Source organism: Frankliniella occidentalis, unplaced genomic scaffold (genome assembly GCF_000697945.3).
Source record: "Frankliniella occidentalis isolate FOCC.00 unplaced genomic scaffold, Focc_3.1 Scaffold911, whole genome shotgun sequence".
NCBI classification, from domain to species: domain Eukaryota; kingdom Metazoa; phylum Arthropoda; class Insecta; order Thysanoptera; family Thripidae; genus Frankliniella; species Frankliniella occidentalis.
Genome location: NW_026268017.1, coordinates 17,396 through 32,635, shown reverse-complemented (window position 1 = coordinate 32,635; position 15,240 = coordinate 17,396). Strand labels below are relative to the sequence as shown.

The following is a 15,240-nucleotide window of genomic DNA, read 5'->3' as shown; positions in this document are numbered from 1 at the left end:
TTTCTCCTCTCGCCTGCCTCTCTCTCTCTCTCTCTTCATGTTTGTGCGAGGTTAGTATAGTGAAGGAGCTCTGGTTGATAAGTCTACTGCCCCCGTAGCACGACGACCTTTCTCAGAGAAAAAGGAAAGCGCTAACTCAAATCTACAACAAATTTGTTAAGACCCCGTAAGAAAGCTTCGAATTTTCATGCCGTTGGACCGACACCAGAACGAGAAACGGGTTGGAAAAGAGGTCTATATTACCGAAGACATTCGGGTTAAAGAATAAAAGAACATAATTATTTTTCAAGGAAAAAATTTATTGTTATCTTGCAGTCTTGGCTTAAACAGATTTTGTACCAAAAATAAAAACGAGAACATGAAACATACTTGCATGAAACATTAGATGTCATCTAGGCTAAAAATAAATTATCTTCACAGCAAGAGGGCATTTTAATACAGAGTACATGGAGGTTTTAAAATAACACATAAAACTAGATACCTACCAAAAAGTCTCCATAGGAAAAACAGTATGCAGATTTTTCTTAACAACCAGCTGTTTATATTTTATGAATTTGTTTGACACAGTCATTAAAAAGAAGTATATTAGTACCTTAAAAACCTTATTAAAAATTTAAAATGTTACCTGCGTTCTACAATATGATATGCACATTTGGAAACTTAACTACAGAAGTCTTTTTTTGTACCAGAGGGTAGGGGATTTGGTGTCAGTGACCAACTGGACCCAAATTTTTAGTCTTTCCTTCACCGTGATGCCAACTTCTCTACCCTTTGGTCTAAAAAAAACCAGCACACAAACCCCAATGATCATTATGATCAAACATACAGCTAGTTTGATAGCTACGTCACAGCACACTTTTAAAACAGGTAACTCTTTCCTTAAGCCTATGTTATGACAATGCTTTCAAAATATTTAGAAGGCTAGCAGTACTCTCCTTAAAATTACAGATTCTTGACAAAAAAAAAACTGTACAGTTTTAACTGTTTGTATTGTATACCTGTACAATAAAACTGTCTCTTCTTTGTTGTTGATTTTAATTTGGACTCTGAAGGAAAACAGTAATGCACTTTGAAGCTTTGGTATAGTATAGCTTACAACTCGGAATATGGTTCTACTTAAAAGTCCTCTATTGCAGTATCTTGACTAGAGAGAATTGCAAACAATTGAGATAAAACTGTGTATGTATTAACAAGTTTTCTAAAAATTTTGCATATGGGTCCTCAAAAGCACCTAAAACTATATAAGAGAGCGTTTCCCTTGCTTCCACTTCCACTTATGTAGGAATACATAGGAACAATAAAATTAAACAATTCATTATGTACAAAAGGCAATCCAAACTTAGTTAGATGGAAATGAAGCTGCTTATTGAAAATCAATAAAAGTCAAAATATCTACAGGCGGACAAGGAACATAGAATACCTGCATGCCAATGTAACCATTCATAAGGAAACTAAGTAGGTTCAAAAGACTAATGGTTAAGACAACAATGCAATAACATCACAATATATTTTAAGAAGTAACACCAATAGTGCAATTATAAATAAGTCTATTGTTAGCCCAGTAAATGAATTCAAAAATCACAACAAAACCAACTTCTAATCACATCAGAAAAATTGTAACACGCTAAGTTAGTCACTTAAAAAAAAAAGTCAAAAAACATATGAAATTTTCTGTACGTTGCCTTTCAGTTGGAGATCATAATTAACCTCTTGCGGGTGAAGAGAGAGAGTGTGTATGACAGGTGTCCATGTCAGGCAATGCTAGTTTTTTACAAGGGTTTCCATTTAGAGTAAATCTCTGACAGTAGTTTCTTCCTGACCTGGATGGTGTGAAACTGGAAACGAAAGTCCAAAATAAGTAAGCTGCTTGGTTGATTAGATTACATTAAGTTTTTGCCATATTTTTTACCTTCTAGAACTGCGACTACTTGCAGGTGAATCGGAGCGCAATACTGATGTGTTATACAATCTTGCCTGTGGCAGTAATCTTCGAGACTGGAGAATAAATAATAAATGATTGTAAAAGAGGGAGTATAAACTAAAGAATTAAAAAGAGAAAACTACTTACAGATAAACGTATTTCTTGTTCCACAGAGCCCTCATTGTCACTGTTATCTCCTTCATCTACCTCGTCATTGCTGATAATTGACACATTAACAGGTGTTCTCTCTTCTTTCCGCCTTCCGATTAAATTTTGCAGCACTGATGAAAGTTTTGCTGAAGTCTCAGATATTTTATCTGAAATTGGAAATTAACAAGCATGAAAATAAAGATACTATTTAATTAACATGAGCAACAGCATTGTGTTAAGTGATTTTCAACAACTCTCGATTACGTAAAAGAAAAAGTTACTTTTGGAAATATTGTAAGTAGAAGATAGCTGCAGCAAGCAGGAATCAACAAAGCCAAGATTATTGCTGGCTTCAGTGGCGCCTTGGGTAGGGACCTGACCGTTCAGACTAGTACCATTCTGAAGAGGAGCATAACTAACAGGTGCGAGCCTTGAGAAATTGCCTTGGGCAATGAACCACTCATGAATAGAGCTTAAGAGCCAGTTAACTGCAAACACAAAAATTGAAAACTGTAGGTATTGTAATGATAAATTTAAGTTTACATGGTGAAGACCAATTTTTAAAAACATACCTCCACTAAACAATATTAAAAGAAGAGTGAGGCCAGAGAAATCAAGAGCTCCATCAGCTCCCTCATATGATGTTAAGGCCAGATTCAGAGGCACTAGAAGAATGAGAGCACAACGAACTGCAGATGGGGCTTGGATGAAAGATGTTGCAATCATTCCAAGAACAAGGAAGAGACCGTGAGCAACACATTGCTGCATCCACTCTAATTGGTCGCCTGAACAAAAGAGCAAGAGATAAAATGTTATAACTAGGAAATCTTGAACGCAAATAGATTAATGTTTGAGCAGTAAAAGTGTTTCATACATACCTGATTCAGTAATAAACTTGATGATCCAGCCAAGCCTTTCGTCAATCTCAGAGCGAGTTCTTTCTACAGTTTTTAAGAGGTACTCAATTGAGGAATTAATTTTAGCCATGTTATTGAGCATTTTCTCCAAATCATCAGCAGCCTCTGCATGCTGACTTAAGATTTGCTTGGTGCTGTGATCAACATGATCCCAAATTTCAAATGCTTTGCGCTGAAGATTTTCCAAATCAGCTAAAACTTGCAAGTGATTTTGTTGATGCTCAGAGGCATGATTAGACAGTTGAAGACTTGCATCATCTAATTAGGAAAAAAATGTCCAAAAACAATTAATTTTGTGTAATTTTTAATTCTCCGGTGTTACTAATATATATTGTATAGGCCTGAAGATAATACTTTTAAGAACCCAAATTTAGGAAAAAATTGTTCACAATTCTTGTTCCATACAAAACAAACTCATGTTTAGGGAAATGAAGTTACATATGTGACCATGAACTATTTGTTGATGGTGAGGTTGCATAAGTGTGTGTAAGGCAGCACAGTTCAGAAAGCTTCGGCACTATTAATCGAATATTGTGGTAATTTATCTAATGTACATCCCTGTTTAGCAAAGGGGTGGCTGGTGGGACCTCCCGTACAGCCGCCCATCCACCACCACCACTTTAGAAACAAATTTTGGGGGAAAAGGAGATCTTATATTCAGGCCGGTACGGTACATCAGAACATATAGATAAAAGTATTGAATACTCACCAAGTTTGGCTTTAACTTCTTTCGTCATCAAAGATAGTTCTCTCTGTCCTGCAGCTATGAGTGCTTTTTCTCTTGTCAACTCTCGTAAGTTGAGGGCAACAAAGTCATGGACACTTTGCTGTGTTGATCGAAGCTTTTCTTGTTCAGCTAATAATGTTTGATGACCCTTTGAAACTGATTCCAAAGTGCCACTAGTAAGAGATTCAAGTTTTGTTTGACCATCCTATTAGGGGAAGAAAAATAGATAAAAATTGACAGAACAGACAATTTTGGTACAAAACTAAGAATATCTTAATTATGATTTGAATAATTGTACTCCCTAATAAACATACTCTCAATAAATCCATTGTCTGTAACTGCTCATTTGCTGTTCTCATGAGCCTGTTGACTGTCATTTCAGAAAGGGCGCGGAATTGCTGGTGACGTGCAGCATAACAAACTGCTCTAGCTCGATTATTCATCAAATGGTATGTGTTCCACATATCAGAATCCATTTTATTGGTGCAATCACGCAGTGACTGTTCACAAGAAAATAAAATATATTAGTATTAAGAAATTATAATGTAACCATTTGAACATTATACAGCATCATCATACCATCTTCTCAGTGCAAGGAAACTGTTGTCGGCCCTCAACTGCTGACTGGCAGTTCAAGAGATTGACACTTAACTTTGCTAACTCTTCCTCTGATATAGAGGCACAAGATGACTGAATCTTCATTACAACCTACATGTACAAGCACCGATTCATTAAAACAGTGAATGCTAAGGAAACTAGACAGTTCCATACTACATATTGAAATAAAAAAAACCAAAAATACCTTATGTTGGCATGTGTCCAACTGTGATGTTTTTAAACCAACTAGTTTTTCAGCTTCTCTTAAAAATTTGTCCTCTGGTGATGCCTCCTCAAAGGGGACTTTTAGAAGAGGAGTGCCATCCTGGACAGTAACTTCATTCCCAGTGGTGTCTGACCCGCTGCTTATACCCATCCATTCAAGGAGTGATGAACCGACCACAGGTCGGCATGAGCATAGTGCAACAAGTACTATCACGGAAAATGTTCCTACATGGAGTCCTTGGACAGACATATTGATGCTGAAAGTAAGAAGAACACATGGTTAACTGTGGCAGAAAGTATACATATCAAAAACAAATCAACCAAATAGGATAAAAAATTATTGAGCTCATAACATAAATGAATGAGAGCGGCATGAATAACCCGTCATTGAATTTGATCCACCTTCAGTTGCACAGCACTGAAATGACAGTAAATGAAAGTGACATTGTGTTAGTTCTATAAGAATGAAACTATTAGTGGTTTTCATTTCATGTTATTTCATATTTGCCAAAAGTCAAGCCAAGGCCACAACAAGGTGGATTCAGGGATTCAGTAATGCCCAAGATGTTACAAACAAAACTGAATGAAATGAGGTATTCTGAGAAAGTCTCTACATTCAATCAGGCTGACTGAATTTCAGGAGTAGAGCAATGTTATGACCAAGATCATAATCATAATTGAGGAAACACACATCAAAATAAAGTAGGAACAATAAAGCACACAGCCATAACTTTCAAAACGGTTCAAAACTGATGGGTTGTCGTGCTCCTCACGACGGCCGAGCAGAACTCTCCAAAGAAACACGGAGAGACATGCTGCAACTTACGGAAAGCAAAGTTCCAAAAGGATAATGTTCACAAGTATTGTCTCAATTGTAGAAGGGGTCCAAATAAAACCGTTGACTGGTTTAAAACATGTTTGGACTCGCTCGCTACTGTTCTTGTTCTTGTTGTTGTCTTTATCCTTGTTGTTTTTGTTCTTGTTTCTTTTTCATCTTCGCGCCTGAACCGGAAAGTCCAAAATAACACTAGAAGAATTTATCACCAAGCAAAGTTGTGATTCAAGATCAAATTTGCCACACAAACTTTGAACGAAGGCGTACCTTTACGATTTTTTCCTGATGAATATGGAAGCCTTTACTCTCAATACTGCGATCAACAATTATGCCCTATGAATATGTCATACTTTTGTTATTCTGTCACCTGCAACTTCTGCTAGGTCGCACATAGCGGTCGAAACATTGAATGTTCGCAGTAAGAAAAAAATTTAAAAGGAAATAAGAGGGAATTATGTCTGTATCTATCTCTATTTTCATTGAGTGTGTTCTTTCTTCTATTTTTCAATGAATATCCCGTTTAAAAAGGCAATGTAATCGATCGGCACACCTGCGTAACTCTAATCTCAGGTTTAGAAAATAACCTCAGTCTGTACATGTGCAGGTAAACAACAAAACTATTTTTTTTATCTTGTTTGATCGTTAAATTAATTGTTGTAACCCTTTATTACAATTTTGAATTCATTTCCTGACTTGTTATGTGCAGTCATGGGACTGTCATCTGTTCCAATGTATTTTCTTTTTTCTTTAGGGGGTGGTTAAACCTCTCTCTTGAACCCTCTCAATTTCTCAATTTTCAGGAGAATTGGTAAAACTTTGCAATTTTAATCACTATTTCGATTAACAATGCTTGGAAGACCAACACACCAAGCTTTCAAGCGCACGTCTGGTGTCAAATTTCCACTAAAAGGCTTCTCCCCCGTGCGCAATGTTTCAAATAGTTCAGTCTTGAAAACTGTAAGCAGCAGCCTCAGTGATAGTGTTATTAATAATGTGGCTGACGACAAACGCCCTCTACCAAGGGAGGCGAAAGTTGTCATATGTGGCGCTGGTGTCATGGGAGCATCAGTTGCATATCATCTTGCCGAGTTAGGATGGGGTTCAAATACTGTGCTTCTTGATCAGGGCAAGTAAGTACCAAAGTAATTCAATTTCCTCCATTTACTTCAACATGCTTTTAAGTAAGAGGCTTTTCTTTTCTAGTATTGGAGGAGGTGCTACTGGCCATACTGCTGGTTTAGTTGGAGTTTTTAAGCCAAGCTTGGCCCAAGTTCGACTGGTACAATCTACTGTTGCTCTTTATAAATCCCTTGAAGAAAGAGGACTACCAACTGGATGGAAACAATGTGGAAGCTTGTGTCTAGCAAAAACCAGAGATCGTATGACCGTTTTCAGACGTATGAAGGCCCTTGCAGTGTAAGCACAATTTTCTCACCAACATTTGTTTTATCTGCTTGTCTTTTCCATTGTGAAGTAGTAACAATTAATTTTCTCATTGTTTTACCTATCTTTTAACTTGTATTAGATCTTGGGGCATTGATTGCAAACTAGTATCACCTGAGGAAGTATTGCAGCTCTGCCCTCTAGTTCGCACTGATGATTTAAAAGGTGGAATATGGATTCCAGGTGATGGGGTAGGGGACCCTATTCAAATATGTCAGTCCCTGGTTAAAGTAGCTCAAGATGGAGGTAATTTTGTCCAATTCCCCAGTAGTGTTTCAAAATCACGTGTTTTCCTTCTATAATTTATCATATTATATTTATTTTTAAAGGTGTTCATGTACTTGAGGGGTGCTCTGTAAAACGAGTTGTGAGTAGTGATGGAAGGATAGTAGCTGTTGACACTTCTCATGGAACTGTTGAATGTCAGTATTTTGTGAATTGTGGTGGATTTTGGGCTCGGCAAATAGGACAAATGAGTGAACCTTTTGTGAAAGTGCCCCTTCATCCTTGTGACCATTATTACCTACATACTCGCCCTATTCCTGGGTTGGATCCTATGACGCCTGGTTAGTTTATGTAACAGTTCAATTTGAAATGTTTTGGTATGGAATTATTGTATTGAACTATTATTATTTTCATTTTTTAGTTGTTCGAGATCAAGACAGTCATATATATTTCCGTGAGAATGATGGATGTTTGATGCTTGGTGGGTTCGAACCTGTAGCAAAGCCAGCCTTTGAAGATGGACTCTTACCAGGTAAAGCATCTTCTTCTTTGAATATACACATGGAAGTATTAGAAGCAATTAATAGTTCCCCTCTTTACTTCTTTTTCTTCTTTGTTTTGTTTTTTTAACAGAGGCATCATCTGCTTCAAGAAAGTTACCTGAAGATTGGGATCATTTTCATGTCCTATTGGAGCAAATGCTTCATCGAGTTCCTACTCTTGGCTCAACAGCTCTAGACCGCCTGGTTAATGGACCAGAAGCATTTTCCCCTGATTGCAAATGGATATTAGGAGAAGCACCAGAAGTAGGGAATACCTTTTTATCTTTTAGCTTTTTTTATTTTTAATATTCTTGAAAGAAAAGACTAAATTTTGGGGGGAAAATACTTTTTATGTGGCTTACTTGATAACTTCTTTTCTTTTTGTAGATTGAAAATTACTTTGTGGCTGCCGGAATGAAAACAGTTGGTATATCAGCTGCAGGTGGAGTTGGTCATTCCACAGCAAATTGGATTGTGAATGGCTTTTCTTCTTATGAAATGTATGAATTAGATATCACAAGATTTCTTGGCCTACACAATAACCGAAAATTTCTGCGTGATCGTGTGAGAGAAGTACCAGGTGGGTTTATACCTTGCAAAGATAACAAAATAAGTCTTCTTTTGAATTTCTTTTTTTAATTTTCCCAAACTAATATTTGTGATTGATTTGTTTGTCACAGGTTTACATTACGCTATTAATTACCCATTTTCTGAGTTTTCCACTGGCCGCAACCTTAGGATGTCTCCTATTTATCCTAAGCTCAGAGAGGCTGGTGCAGTATTTGGTCAAGTTATGGGATATGAGAGACCTGTTTATTTTGATCCAGGTTTGTTGCATGCCTGGAGTCATATTTTAATACCTCCTTCTTTCTCATCCCGGGTTTTTGCGATAATTTTTTGATGAATAATATTCTGTTCTATATTTCTCTGTTTAGAGGGCTTGTTGGCAAATATAACACCTGAACCAGGCTCAGAAAAACCTTTTCGTATAGCTGAGACAAAGACTTTTGGAAAGCCGGATTGGTTTGACATCGTCAGTGAAGAGTATGCAGCTTGCAGAGAAAGCGTTGGTCTCTGTGACTATTCTTCATTCACTAAAATTGATCTTTGGGTAAGCCTTTTGGTAACAGACCCTCATAAATTTTGTGCATTTTACTTTTCTCATACCTACAAAAATTATTACAGTCTAAAGGAAATGAAGTGGTTGAATCACTACAACATCTTTGCTCCAATGATGTTGACGTTCCAATTGGGAGTATTATCCATACTGGAATGCAAAACTCTAGAGGAGGTTATGAAAATGATTGTAGTCTTGCAAGACTTGCTGAAAATCAGTAAGTTAATTAATTCGTTCTTTACAGTGTGACATAACTTTTGGTTGTAGACATTTGCACTTTTTCATGTTCATGTCCTATCTTTTTGTGACCAGTTTGGTTTTCAACACTGTAAAGTACAGTAGATTATTAAGAACTAATTCTCTTTCAGCTATATGATGATTGCTCCTACAATCCAGCAAACACGTTGCAAAGTGTGGATTCAGCGTCATTTGCCTACTGATGGATCTGTAGCATTATCTGATGTCACATCCATGTACACAGCTATATGTGTTATGGGACCATTCACTCGCAGTCTTTTGTCAGAACTCACAGACACTGATTTAAGTCCACAATCGTTTCCATTTTTCACTTTTAAGGTGAGTTGAAAGTCATAAAGTCAGCATATTATTTTCCATCATGTCAAGATAGATGCATTTTCTTTTTTGTCCTCTTATTTGCAGGAGTTGGATGTTGGCTTAGCTAATGGCATAAGGGCGATGAATTTAACTCACACAGGTGAACTAGGATATGTTCTTTATATACCAAATGAGGTACATACAAATATGATATATATACATATATGCAAGGAAATAATTTTGTATGGAAACTTATGGAAATTGATTTGTCAAATAATGTCTCCCTTTTTTGCAGTTTGCTCTTCATGTATACACTCGCCTAAAAGAGGTTGGAGAAAGATACGATTTACGACACACAGGGTATTATGCAATGCGAGCTTTACGTGTTGAAAAGTTTTTCGCATTCTGGGGCCAAGACTTGGATACAACTACTACACCTTTGGAATGTGGTAGATCATGGCGTGTGAAATTTGAGGTAAATAATGTTTAAAAATTAGTTCCAGAATATTATTGTTGCATTACACATATCACATCATTATTAAAAATGAATATTTTTTATCTTCTCAATATCTGATTCAATTAATAGAAAGGAACCAACTTCATTGGTCGAGAGGCTTTGCTGCAGCAGCGTGATGAAGGTGTCAAAAGAATGTATGTGCAACTAATACTTCAGGATCATGATCCTGATGTTGACTTGTGGTGTTGGGGAGGGGAACCAATCTACCGTGATGGAATTTATGTTGGTGCAACTACTACGACAGGTTACGGTTATACATTTAAAAAGCAGGTATGTTACTTCACCGCAAGGAGAAACTCTGCTATCTTGTCTGTCTGTTGTACATCAGATCACTTAACTACGTATTAAAATTTTATATTATTAGTAGTGTTAAAAAATGTTGTGTTGCTTTATTTGTAGGTCTGCCTTGGATTCATTCAAAATTTTGATGAAAGTGGAGAACCTCAGAAAGTTACATCAGATTTTGTTCAATCAGGCAGTTATGAAGTGGATATAGGTGGTATTCGCTATTTAGCCAAGGTAAAGGGCATCATATAAGGGTAAATAATAAATGGTTTAAAAAAAAAATTATCTAATATTTTTGTATCTTGTTTTAGGTCAACTTAAGATCACCGAACCTACCTACTAAGTTCCCAGATAAAGAACGGGAGGCCTATCAGGCAACAAGAGACAAAGTTGGAGTCAGTGAACCCATTCTCAAAGCTGTGAATTCATGACGTGATCATTACCTTATGTATTAGTCTGAAATGCCTGTGATTTAATATGTGCTCTTTTTTTCTCTTTTTTGTGTCTTTAGACTCTTGTCATACTATATGTGTTTGTAATTTTTGGAACGAACTATGCTACCTTTCCTTTTAAAAGCTTTGTTCTGAAATTTGTCCAAGTTGCTCTAATCTTTATTCTTTTAACATCTATGTGTTTTAAAAATTATTTCTATATGATTTTGTATTTTTGAATTTATTGCTGTCATATAAGATACAAAAACACAAAGCGGAGTTTTGGGGTTGTTAATGTTAAAAAAGGTTGATGCAAAAATGCATTCTCGTTGTCTCAAGTCCATTGGTAAGTTGTAGTGCTTCTAATTTGCTATATAAAAACACATTAATCATTTTATGAAATAAATTTGATCTTCCATGATTTGGTCTGAAATGATGTTGATGTGCAGTTGCCATAATAGGTTGTGAAGTTGGCCTTTGCTCTATAAGAACGTGAAGCTATAAATTATCACGCAATAAGCCTAAGATTTTCTACAGTGTAAACATTTTGTTAAAATTAATTTGTTAATCTTATACTTATGCATGTGACGATTCATGCTGGGATGTCAATTCGTAATGTACCATCTGCAAGACTTTCTCACCTATAAATTCTTTCAATACTAGTAGAAGGATTTATATAACAATGACTGATTTCAAAATGTGTTGAAAAGTTCAGTTATGTACCGTCTTCTCTTGCTTGTGTCAGACTGATGTTTTAGTAGAATTTGTAGTTCTATTTCACATGATTTTTAGGAACCTTTTGAGAGATTTTTTTGTTCATTGATAATTTTCAATTGACAGTCTTTTAAAACAGCAAGGTACTGTTAATAATTTGATATTCAAGACATTAAATTAGATTCTCTAATTAGTATTGAAAAATCTGTGATAACTTTCAACAATAATAGGCTAATCCTGTATGTTTCCCAAAATATTTTGACAGTAGCCAATCAACTTTGCACAAAAATATTAATAGATTAGTGGATTTAACCATCAGCATTTATGATTTATGCACTACTTCATTTAGGAGAATCTCTGCCTGTGACTTCTGAAGGTGTTATCTGGCTTTATGCCCTGTGCCATGCTGCAATGCGCATCGCCAAAATTTTTGCTGCTGTGCATGCTTGTAGCTTCTATACATTAAGTGAAATCCATATTAATAAAGGGAAATATTTAAACATTTCTAATCGGGAGTATTTCAAAGAAAACAAACTGTGTTGCGCCATTTAAACAAACGCTCTCGTGTCTTGCCAGTTGGTTTTACTTCTAATAAATTTAAAACTATTACCACTTTTCTGAGTCCGTTTTACTCACAACCCGAGGCCGTCGTCCACCCATCATACTCACACAGGTCTCGCGAGAGCCGAGCGCCCAACGAGAGAAGGGTAGGCCGGCCCGCACTACACGCGTGCTCACCCGGGTACGAGATGCCTACCTCCCAGGCTGACAGTGTCAATGGCCCCCGCGAGCCGGCGGGTGGCTTTACACGGCTTTCGACGAGATTAAACGAGTGAGAAGAAAGGACGCTTCTTCACGCTGCGATACCTCGTAGGACGAGTATCGAGGTGAGCCGTTTATGGGTTAGCAGAAAAGAGAGCCACGGGGGTAGGGTGGGCCTTCACCAAACTTTGGTCTCGAGGTGCTACGGGGTTCCACACCTCAGGTTTGACCCAAACGGTGGAGCATTTAAAAGGCAATTCTCTGACCTTTGAAATTCATCACCGGTGGAGATAGTCAATAAAACAATTCCAACCGAATAAATATAAAAATAGCAATGTGACAAAACTATACTCTAGCCCATACCAACTAGTTTACCCCTCAAGCAGTGCGGTCCTATTCTCCGGGGAGAAGCATGGAGTTGAATCATTGGCGTCAGCCAGGGCCGCACACGGTGAAAAAATTGGTCCTTGATACATATTATCCAAGGACCAAGACACCGATTCAAAGATGGGGATATGGAAAAACAACTGGGGCGTCCTTGAATCGGTGTCTTGGTCCTTAAACATCAAGGAGCTGTTTCTACCGTGCAGGAAAAATCGTTCAACACCGTCATCAGACTGCTCCCCTTTGCGCCGACGCTTACACACTTCACACATGCATTCACTCACGCATGGGATGGAGCCACTGGCCGGCAGATCTCGGGCTTTGGCCGCGCTTCGGCACCCGCTTCAGTCAGTCACCGCTCGACTCCCGCGCACCGCGGAGCGTCGGAGCGTTCCTGCCAGCCAGCGTCTCGCGGTAAAGTGGTGTTTCATTGTGCAGTGCAATTAGAGTGAAACCTTTGCAGAGTGAGGAGCGAAGTCCTTCCCTCCGAGAATAAGTACACATCTTTCATGGTCGTGGTTCGGTCGCCGGTGTGGGTCAGCTGAAGAGGGGCTCGACATGGTCGCCAATGACGTCTGCGGCACCGTGTCCGTCGGCGACACCACTCTGGTCCAGGAGGACGCCCACACCCAAGTAGTGGCCACCCCGGGGAACACCCGTGCCGTCCGGGATGTTGTTGTCAGCTCGAGAGGGTCACTCGACAGCGGCCTGGCTATCGCCCGATACGACGATGATGAGAATGACGCCTCGAGCGACTCTGCGTCTTCTGGGGGCAGTGTCGCCCCGTGGTCGTCGGAGGGCAGCAGCGGCAGTGAGATGGTGGTCGCGGACATCACCATCACGGATGGTAGCGCCAACATCGGCATCTTCAAGAACTACGTAAATGTATTCATGTGCGAAGGGAAGGGCGAGCAGCTGACGGGCTTCCCCGGGGCTGAGGGCCTCCCCACCGCCGCCCTGAAGAATGCGCAGGTGAAGGTGCAGGCGGCCGCCCCGGTCCCGGCGGGTCCCTGTGCTCTCCAGGACACAGATAAAAAGGGGCGGGAAGTTGATCAGACAGCGAAATGCAGAGGACCTGTTGATGGTATGTCCCCCAAATCCTTCCAAAACCGTACAAAAATCAGAAATGAATAATTACAGTCAATTACAGAGCACCAGTTTTAATTGATGACGGAACGAGTTTTTACTGCATACTCAACTGTATTTGCTGAAAATGTTGTTGTCAAACACAGTTCCTAAAATGAACAGGTTTCCCAAGGAGGAATTTGAGCCCTGACTGTCAGCATGACGTCAAAATGGTCCCTCATTTTGACGTCTTTCTGCACTCATCTTGATGTCATTGTGACCAATATTTGACTTATAGACGTCATAATGAGTCACAATGACGTCAGAATGAGTGCAGAAAGACGTCAAAATGAAGGACCATTTTGACGTCATGCTGACAGTCAGGGCTCAAATTCCTCCTTGGGTTGGTTCTATGCTGCGCGTATTATCAGTATTGTTAAAACTAATATTTGAATTTCGTTGACGGTTATGTGGCAGAACAAAGAATCGCGACTTGGTTACATGGGAGACAGCACCTTGGGAATTCCCTCTTATCTCATCTGCTGCAAATATTACGAAAAATGTCGTCTGTACAAGAAATACAACCACATCTAACTCATTCATTTGCTTTTCCCTAAAAAAAAAACAACAACAAAAAAACAGGAGGAATGCACAATCGTAAAAAGAACTGTGTAATAGCTTTTTTTTTTTTTTTACAGCATGTTGGAATAACCTGAACAAGGTCTTGCGGTGGCCGTGGTCTATTGTGCCCAGTGCAGCTGTGTCAGTTGCAATTCTAGTCGTCATCTACTTTACGTTGCTGTCACCACCTCAGAGCAACAGTAGTGACCCAACAGGTAGATTTGCAGTCACAATTTTAGTTTTTGAGTACAACGTCACTTGAGCATTGGGAAAGTAGTTTTCTCAATGACGCCGACTTACTTGTCCTTGATCGTGAATGATCTGGGTAGGCCACCCAAAGCGCACCGGCAAGTCCAGGAAACCAACTCCTGTCGGCTGGCTATGCTAAACTTTTTATTCCCTCAGATCCGATCATCCTCCCGAACGGAATCCAGTACGCCAGTCGCAAGGTCTGGAAGGCCGTCCCCCCGAAACGTAAGATGCCGGGGCTGACGTTGCCGAGCACGGCGGTCATCATCCACCACACGGCCACTAGCGCCTGCTACACCACGAAGGTCTGCATCGACATGGTACGTACGATGGGGTGAGTCGGACCCGAGGGTAGACGTTTGGCCGCCAGTATAAGATGCCCGTTGCTGCCCGCACCGCACCTGCAGGTGGCCGCGATGCAGCGGTACCAAATGGACGTGGAGGGGGCGCGTCGCGACTGGGCCGACATCGGCTACAACTTCCTGGTCGGCGGGGACGGCGTGGTCTACGAGGGCCGCGGGTGGGAGCACGCGGGCGGGCACTTCGAGAAGGAGGTGAGGGCCGGCGTTGCGCACGTGAGCGAGCATGGTGCGGTCAGTTAGTTCACCCGATCCACTGTCCTGGTGCCTTCCAGATCTGGAGTCCGCAGACCGTCGGCATAGCCGTGATCGGCGACTTCACCGAAACGTTGCCACCAGAGAACCAGCTGCAGCAACTACGCAAGTTCGTGGCGTGGGCCACGACGGTCGGGAAGGTCGCCAGTGACTACAAGCTGTACGGGGTGTGCCAGCTCAAGGCCACCAAGAGCCCCGGGCTGCTCCTCATGGCGCGCCTCAGGACGTGGCCGCACTGGGACAGCTTCGTGGCCAAGCCCAATGTGTCGTGCACCGAGTAACATTCGGGAAGGGGGAGGGGGGTCTGGGAAGGGAACAGGGCATACTATTTATTATTATTTTTA

General features: G+C 40.0%; 3 protein-coding genes across 3 annotated transcripts; 2 read left to right on the top strand and 1 right to left on the bottom strand.

The window, feature by feature from the left end:
• Positions 1 to 278: 278 nt before the first annotated feature.
• Positions 279 to 5,393, bottom strand: LOC113212154 (protein brambleberry; the record flags this gene model as incomplete). The annotated part of the gene is given in 11 exon segments (XM_026430757.2): positions 279 to 1,835; positions 1,910 to 1,995; positions 2,069 to 2,238; positions 2,353 to 2,559; positions 2,644 to 2,856; positions 2,950 to 3,246; positions 3,698 to 3,920; positions 4,030 to 4,215; positions 4,295 to 4,423; positions 4,518 to 4,794; positions 5,364 to 5,393. Coding segments are annotated over 10 exon segments (1,914 nt in total). The 3' UTR covers positions 279 to 1,702.
• Positions 5,366 to 11,813, top strand: LOC113212153 (pyruvate dehydrogenase phosphatase regulatory subunit, mitochondrial). The gene is made up of 18 exons (XM_026430756.2): positions 5,366 to 5,790; positions 5,901 to 5,976; positions 6,173 to 6,502; positions 6,576 to 6,788; positions 6,898 to 7,061; positions 7,145 to 7,381; positions 7,462 to 7,572; positions 7,674 to 7,846; positions 7,970 to 8,162; positions 8,263 to 8,409; positions 8,518 to 8,693; positions 8,768 to 8,916; positions 9,068 to 9,275; positions 9,360 to 9,449; positions 9,550 to 9,729; positions 9,841 to 10,041; positions 10,171 to 10,290; positions 10,368 to 11,813. The coding sequence occupies exons 3-18, from the start codon at positions 6,219 to 6,221 to the stop codon at positions 10,485 to 10,487; spliced, it is 2,766 nt and encodes a 921-aa protein (XP_026286541.1). The 5' UTR covers positions 5,366 to 5,790; positions 5,901 to 5,976; positions 6,173 to 6,218; the 3' UTR covers positions 10,488 to 11,813.
• An 879-nt stretch (positions 11,814 to 12,692) lies between these two features.
• On the top strand, positions 12,693 to 15,221 carry LOC113212155 (uncharacterized). The gene is made up of 5 exons (XM_026430759.2): positions 12,693 to 13,431; positions 14,111 to 14,248; positions 14,439 to 14,602; positions 14,690 to 14,836; positions 14,917 to 15,221. Exons 1-5 carry the CDS (start codon positions 12,906 to 12,908, stop codon positions 15,175 to 15,177), a joined length of 1,236 nt encoding a protein of 411 aa, XP_026286544.1. The 5' UTR covers positions 12,693 to 12,905; the 3' UTR covers positions 15,178 to 15,221.
• Positions 15,222 to 15,240: the final 19 nt, after the last annotated feature.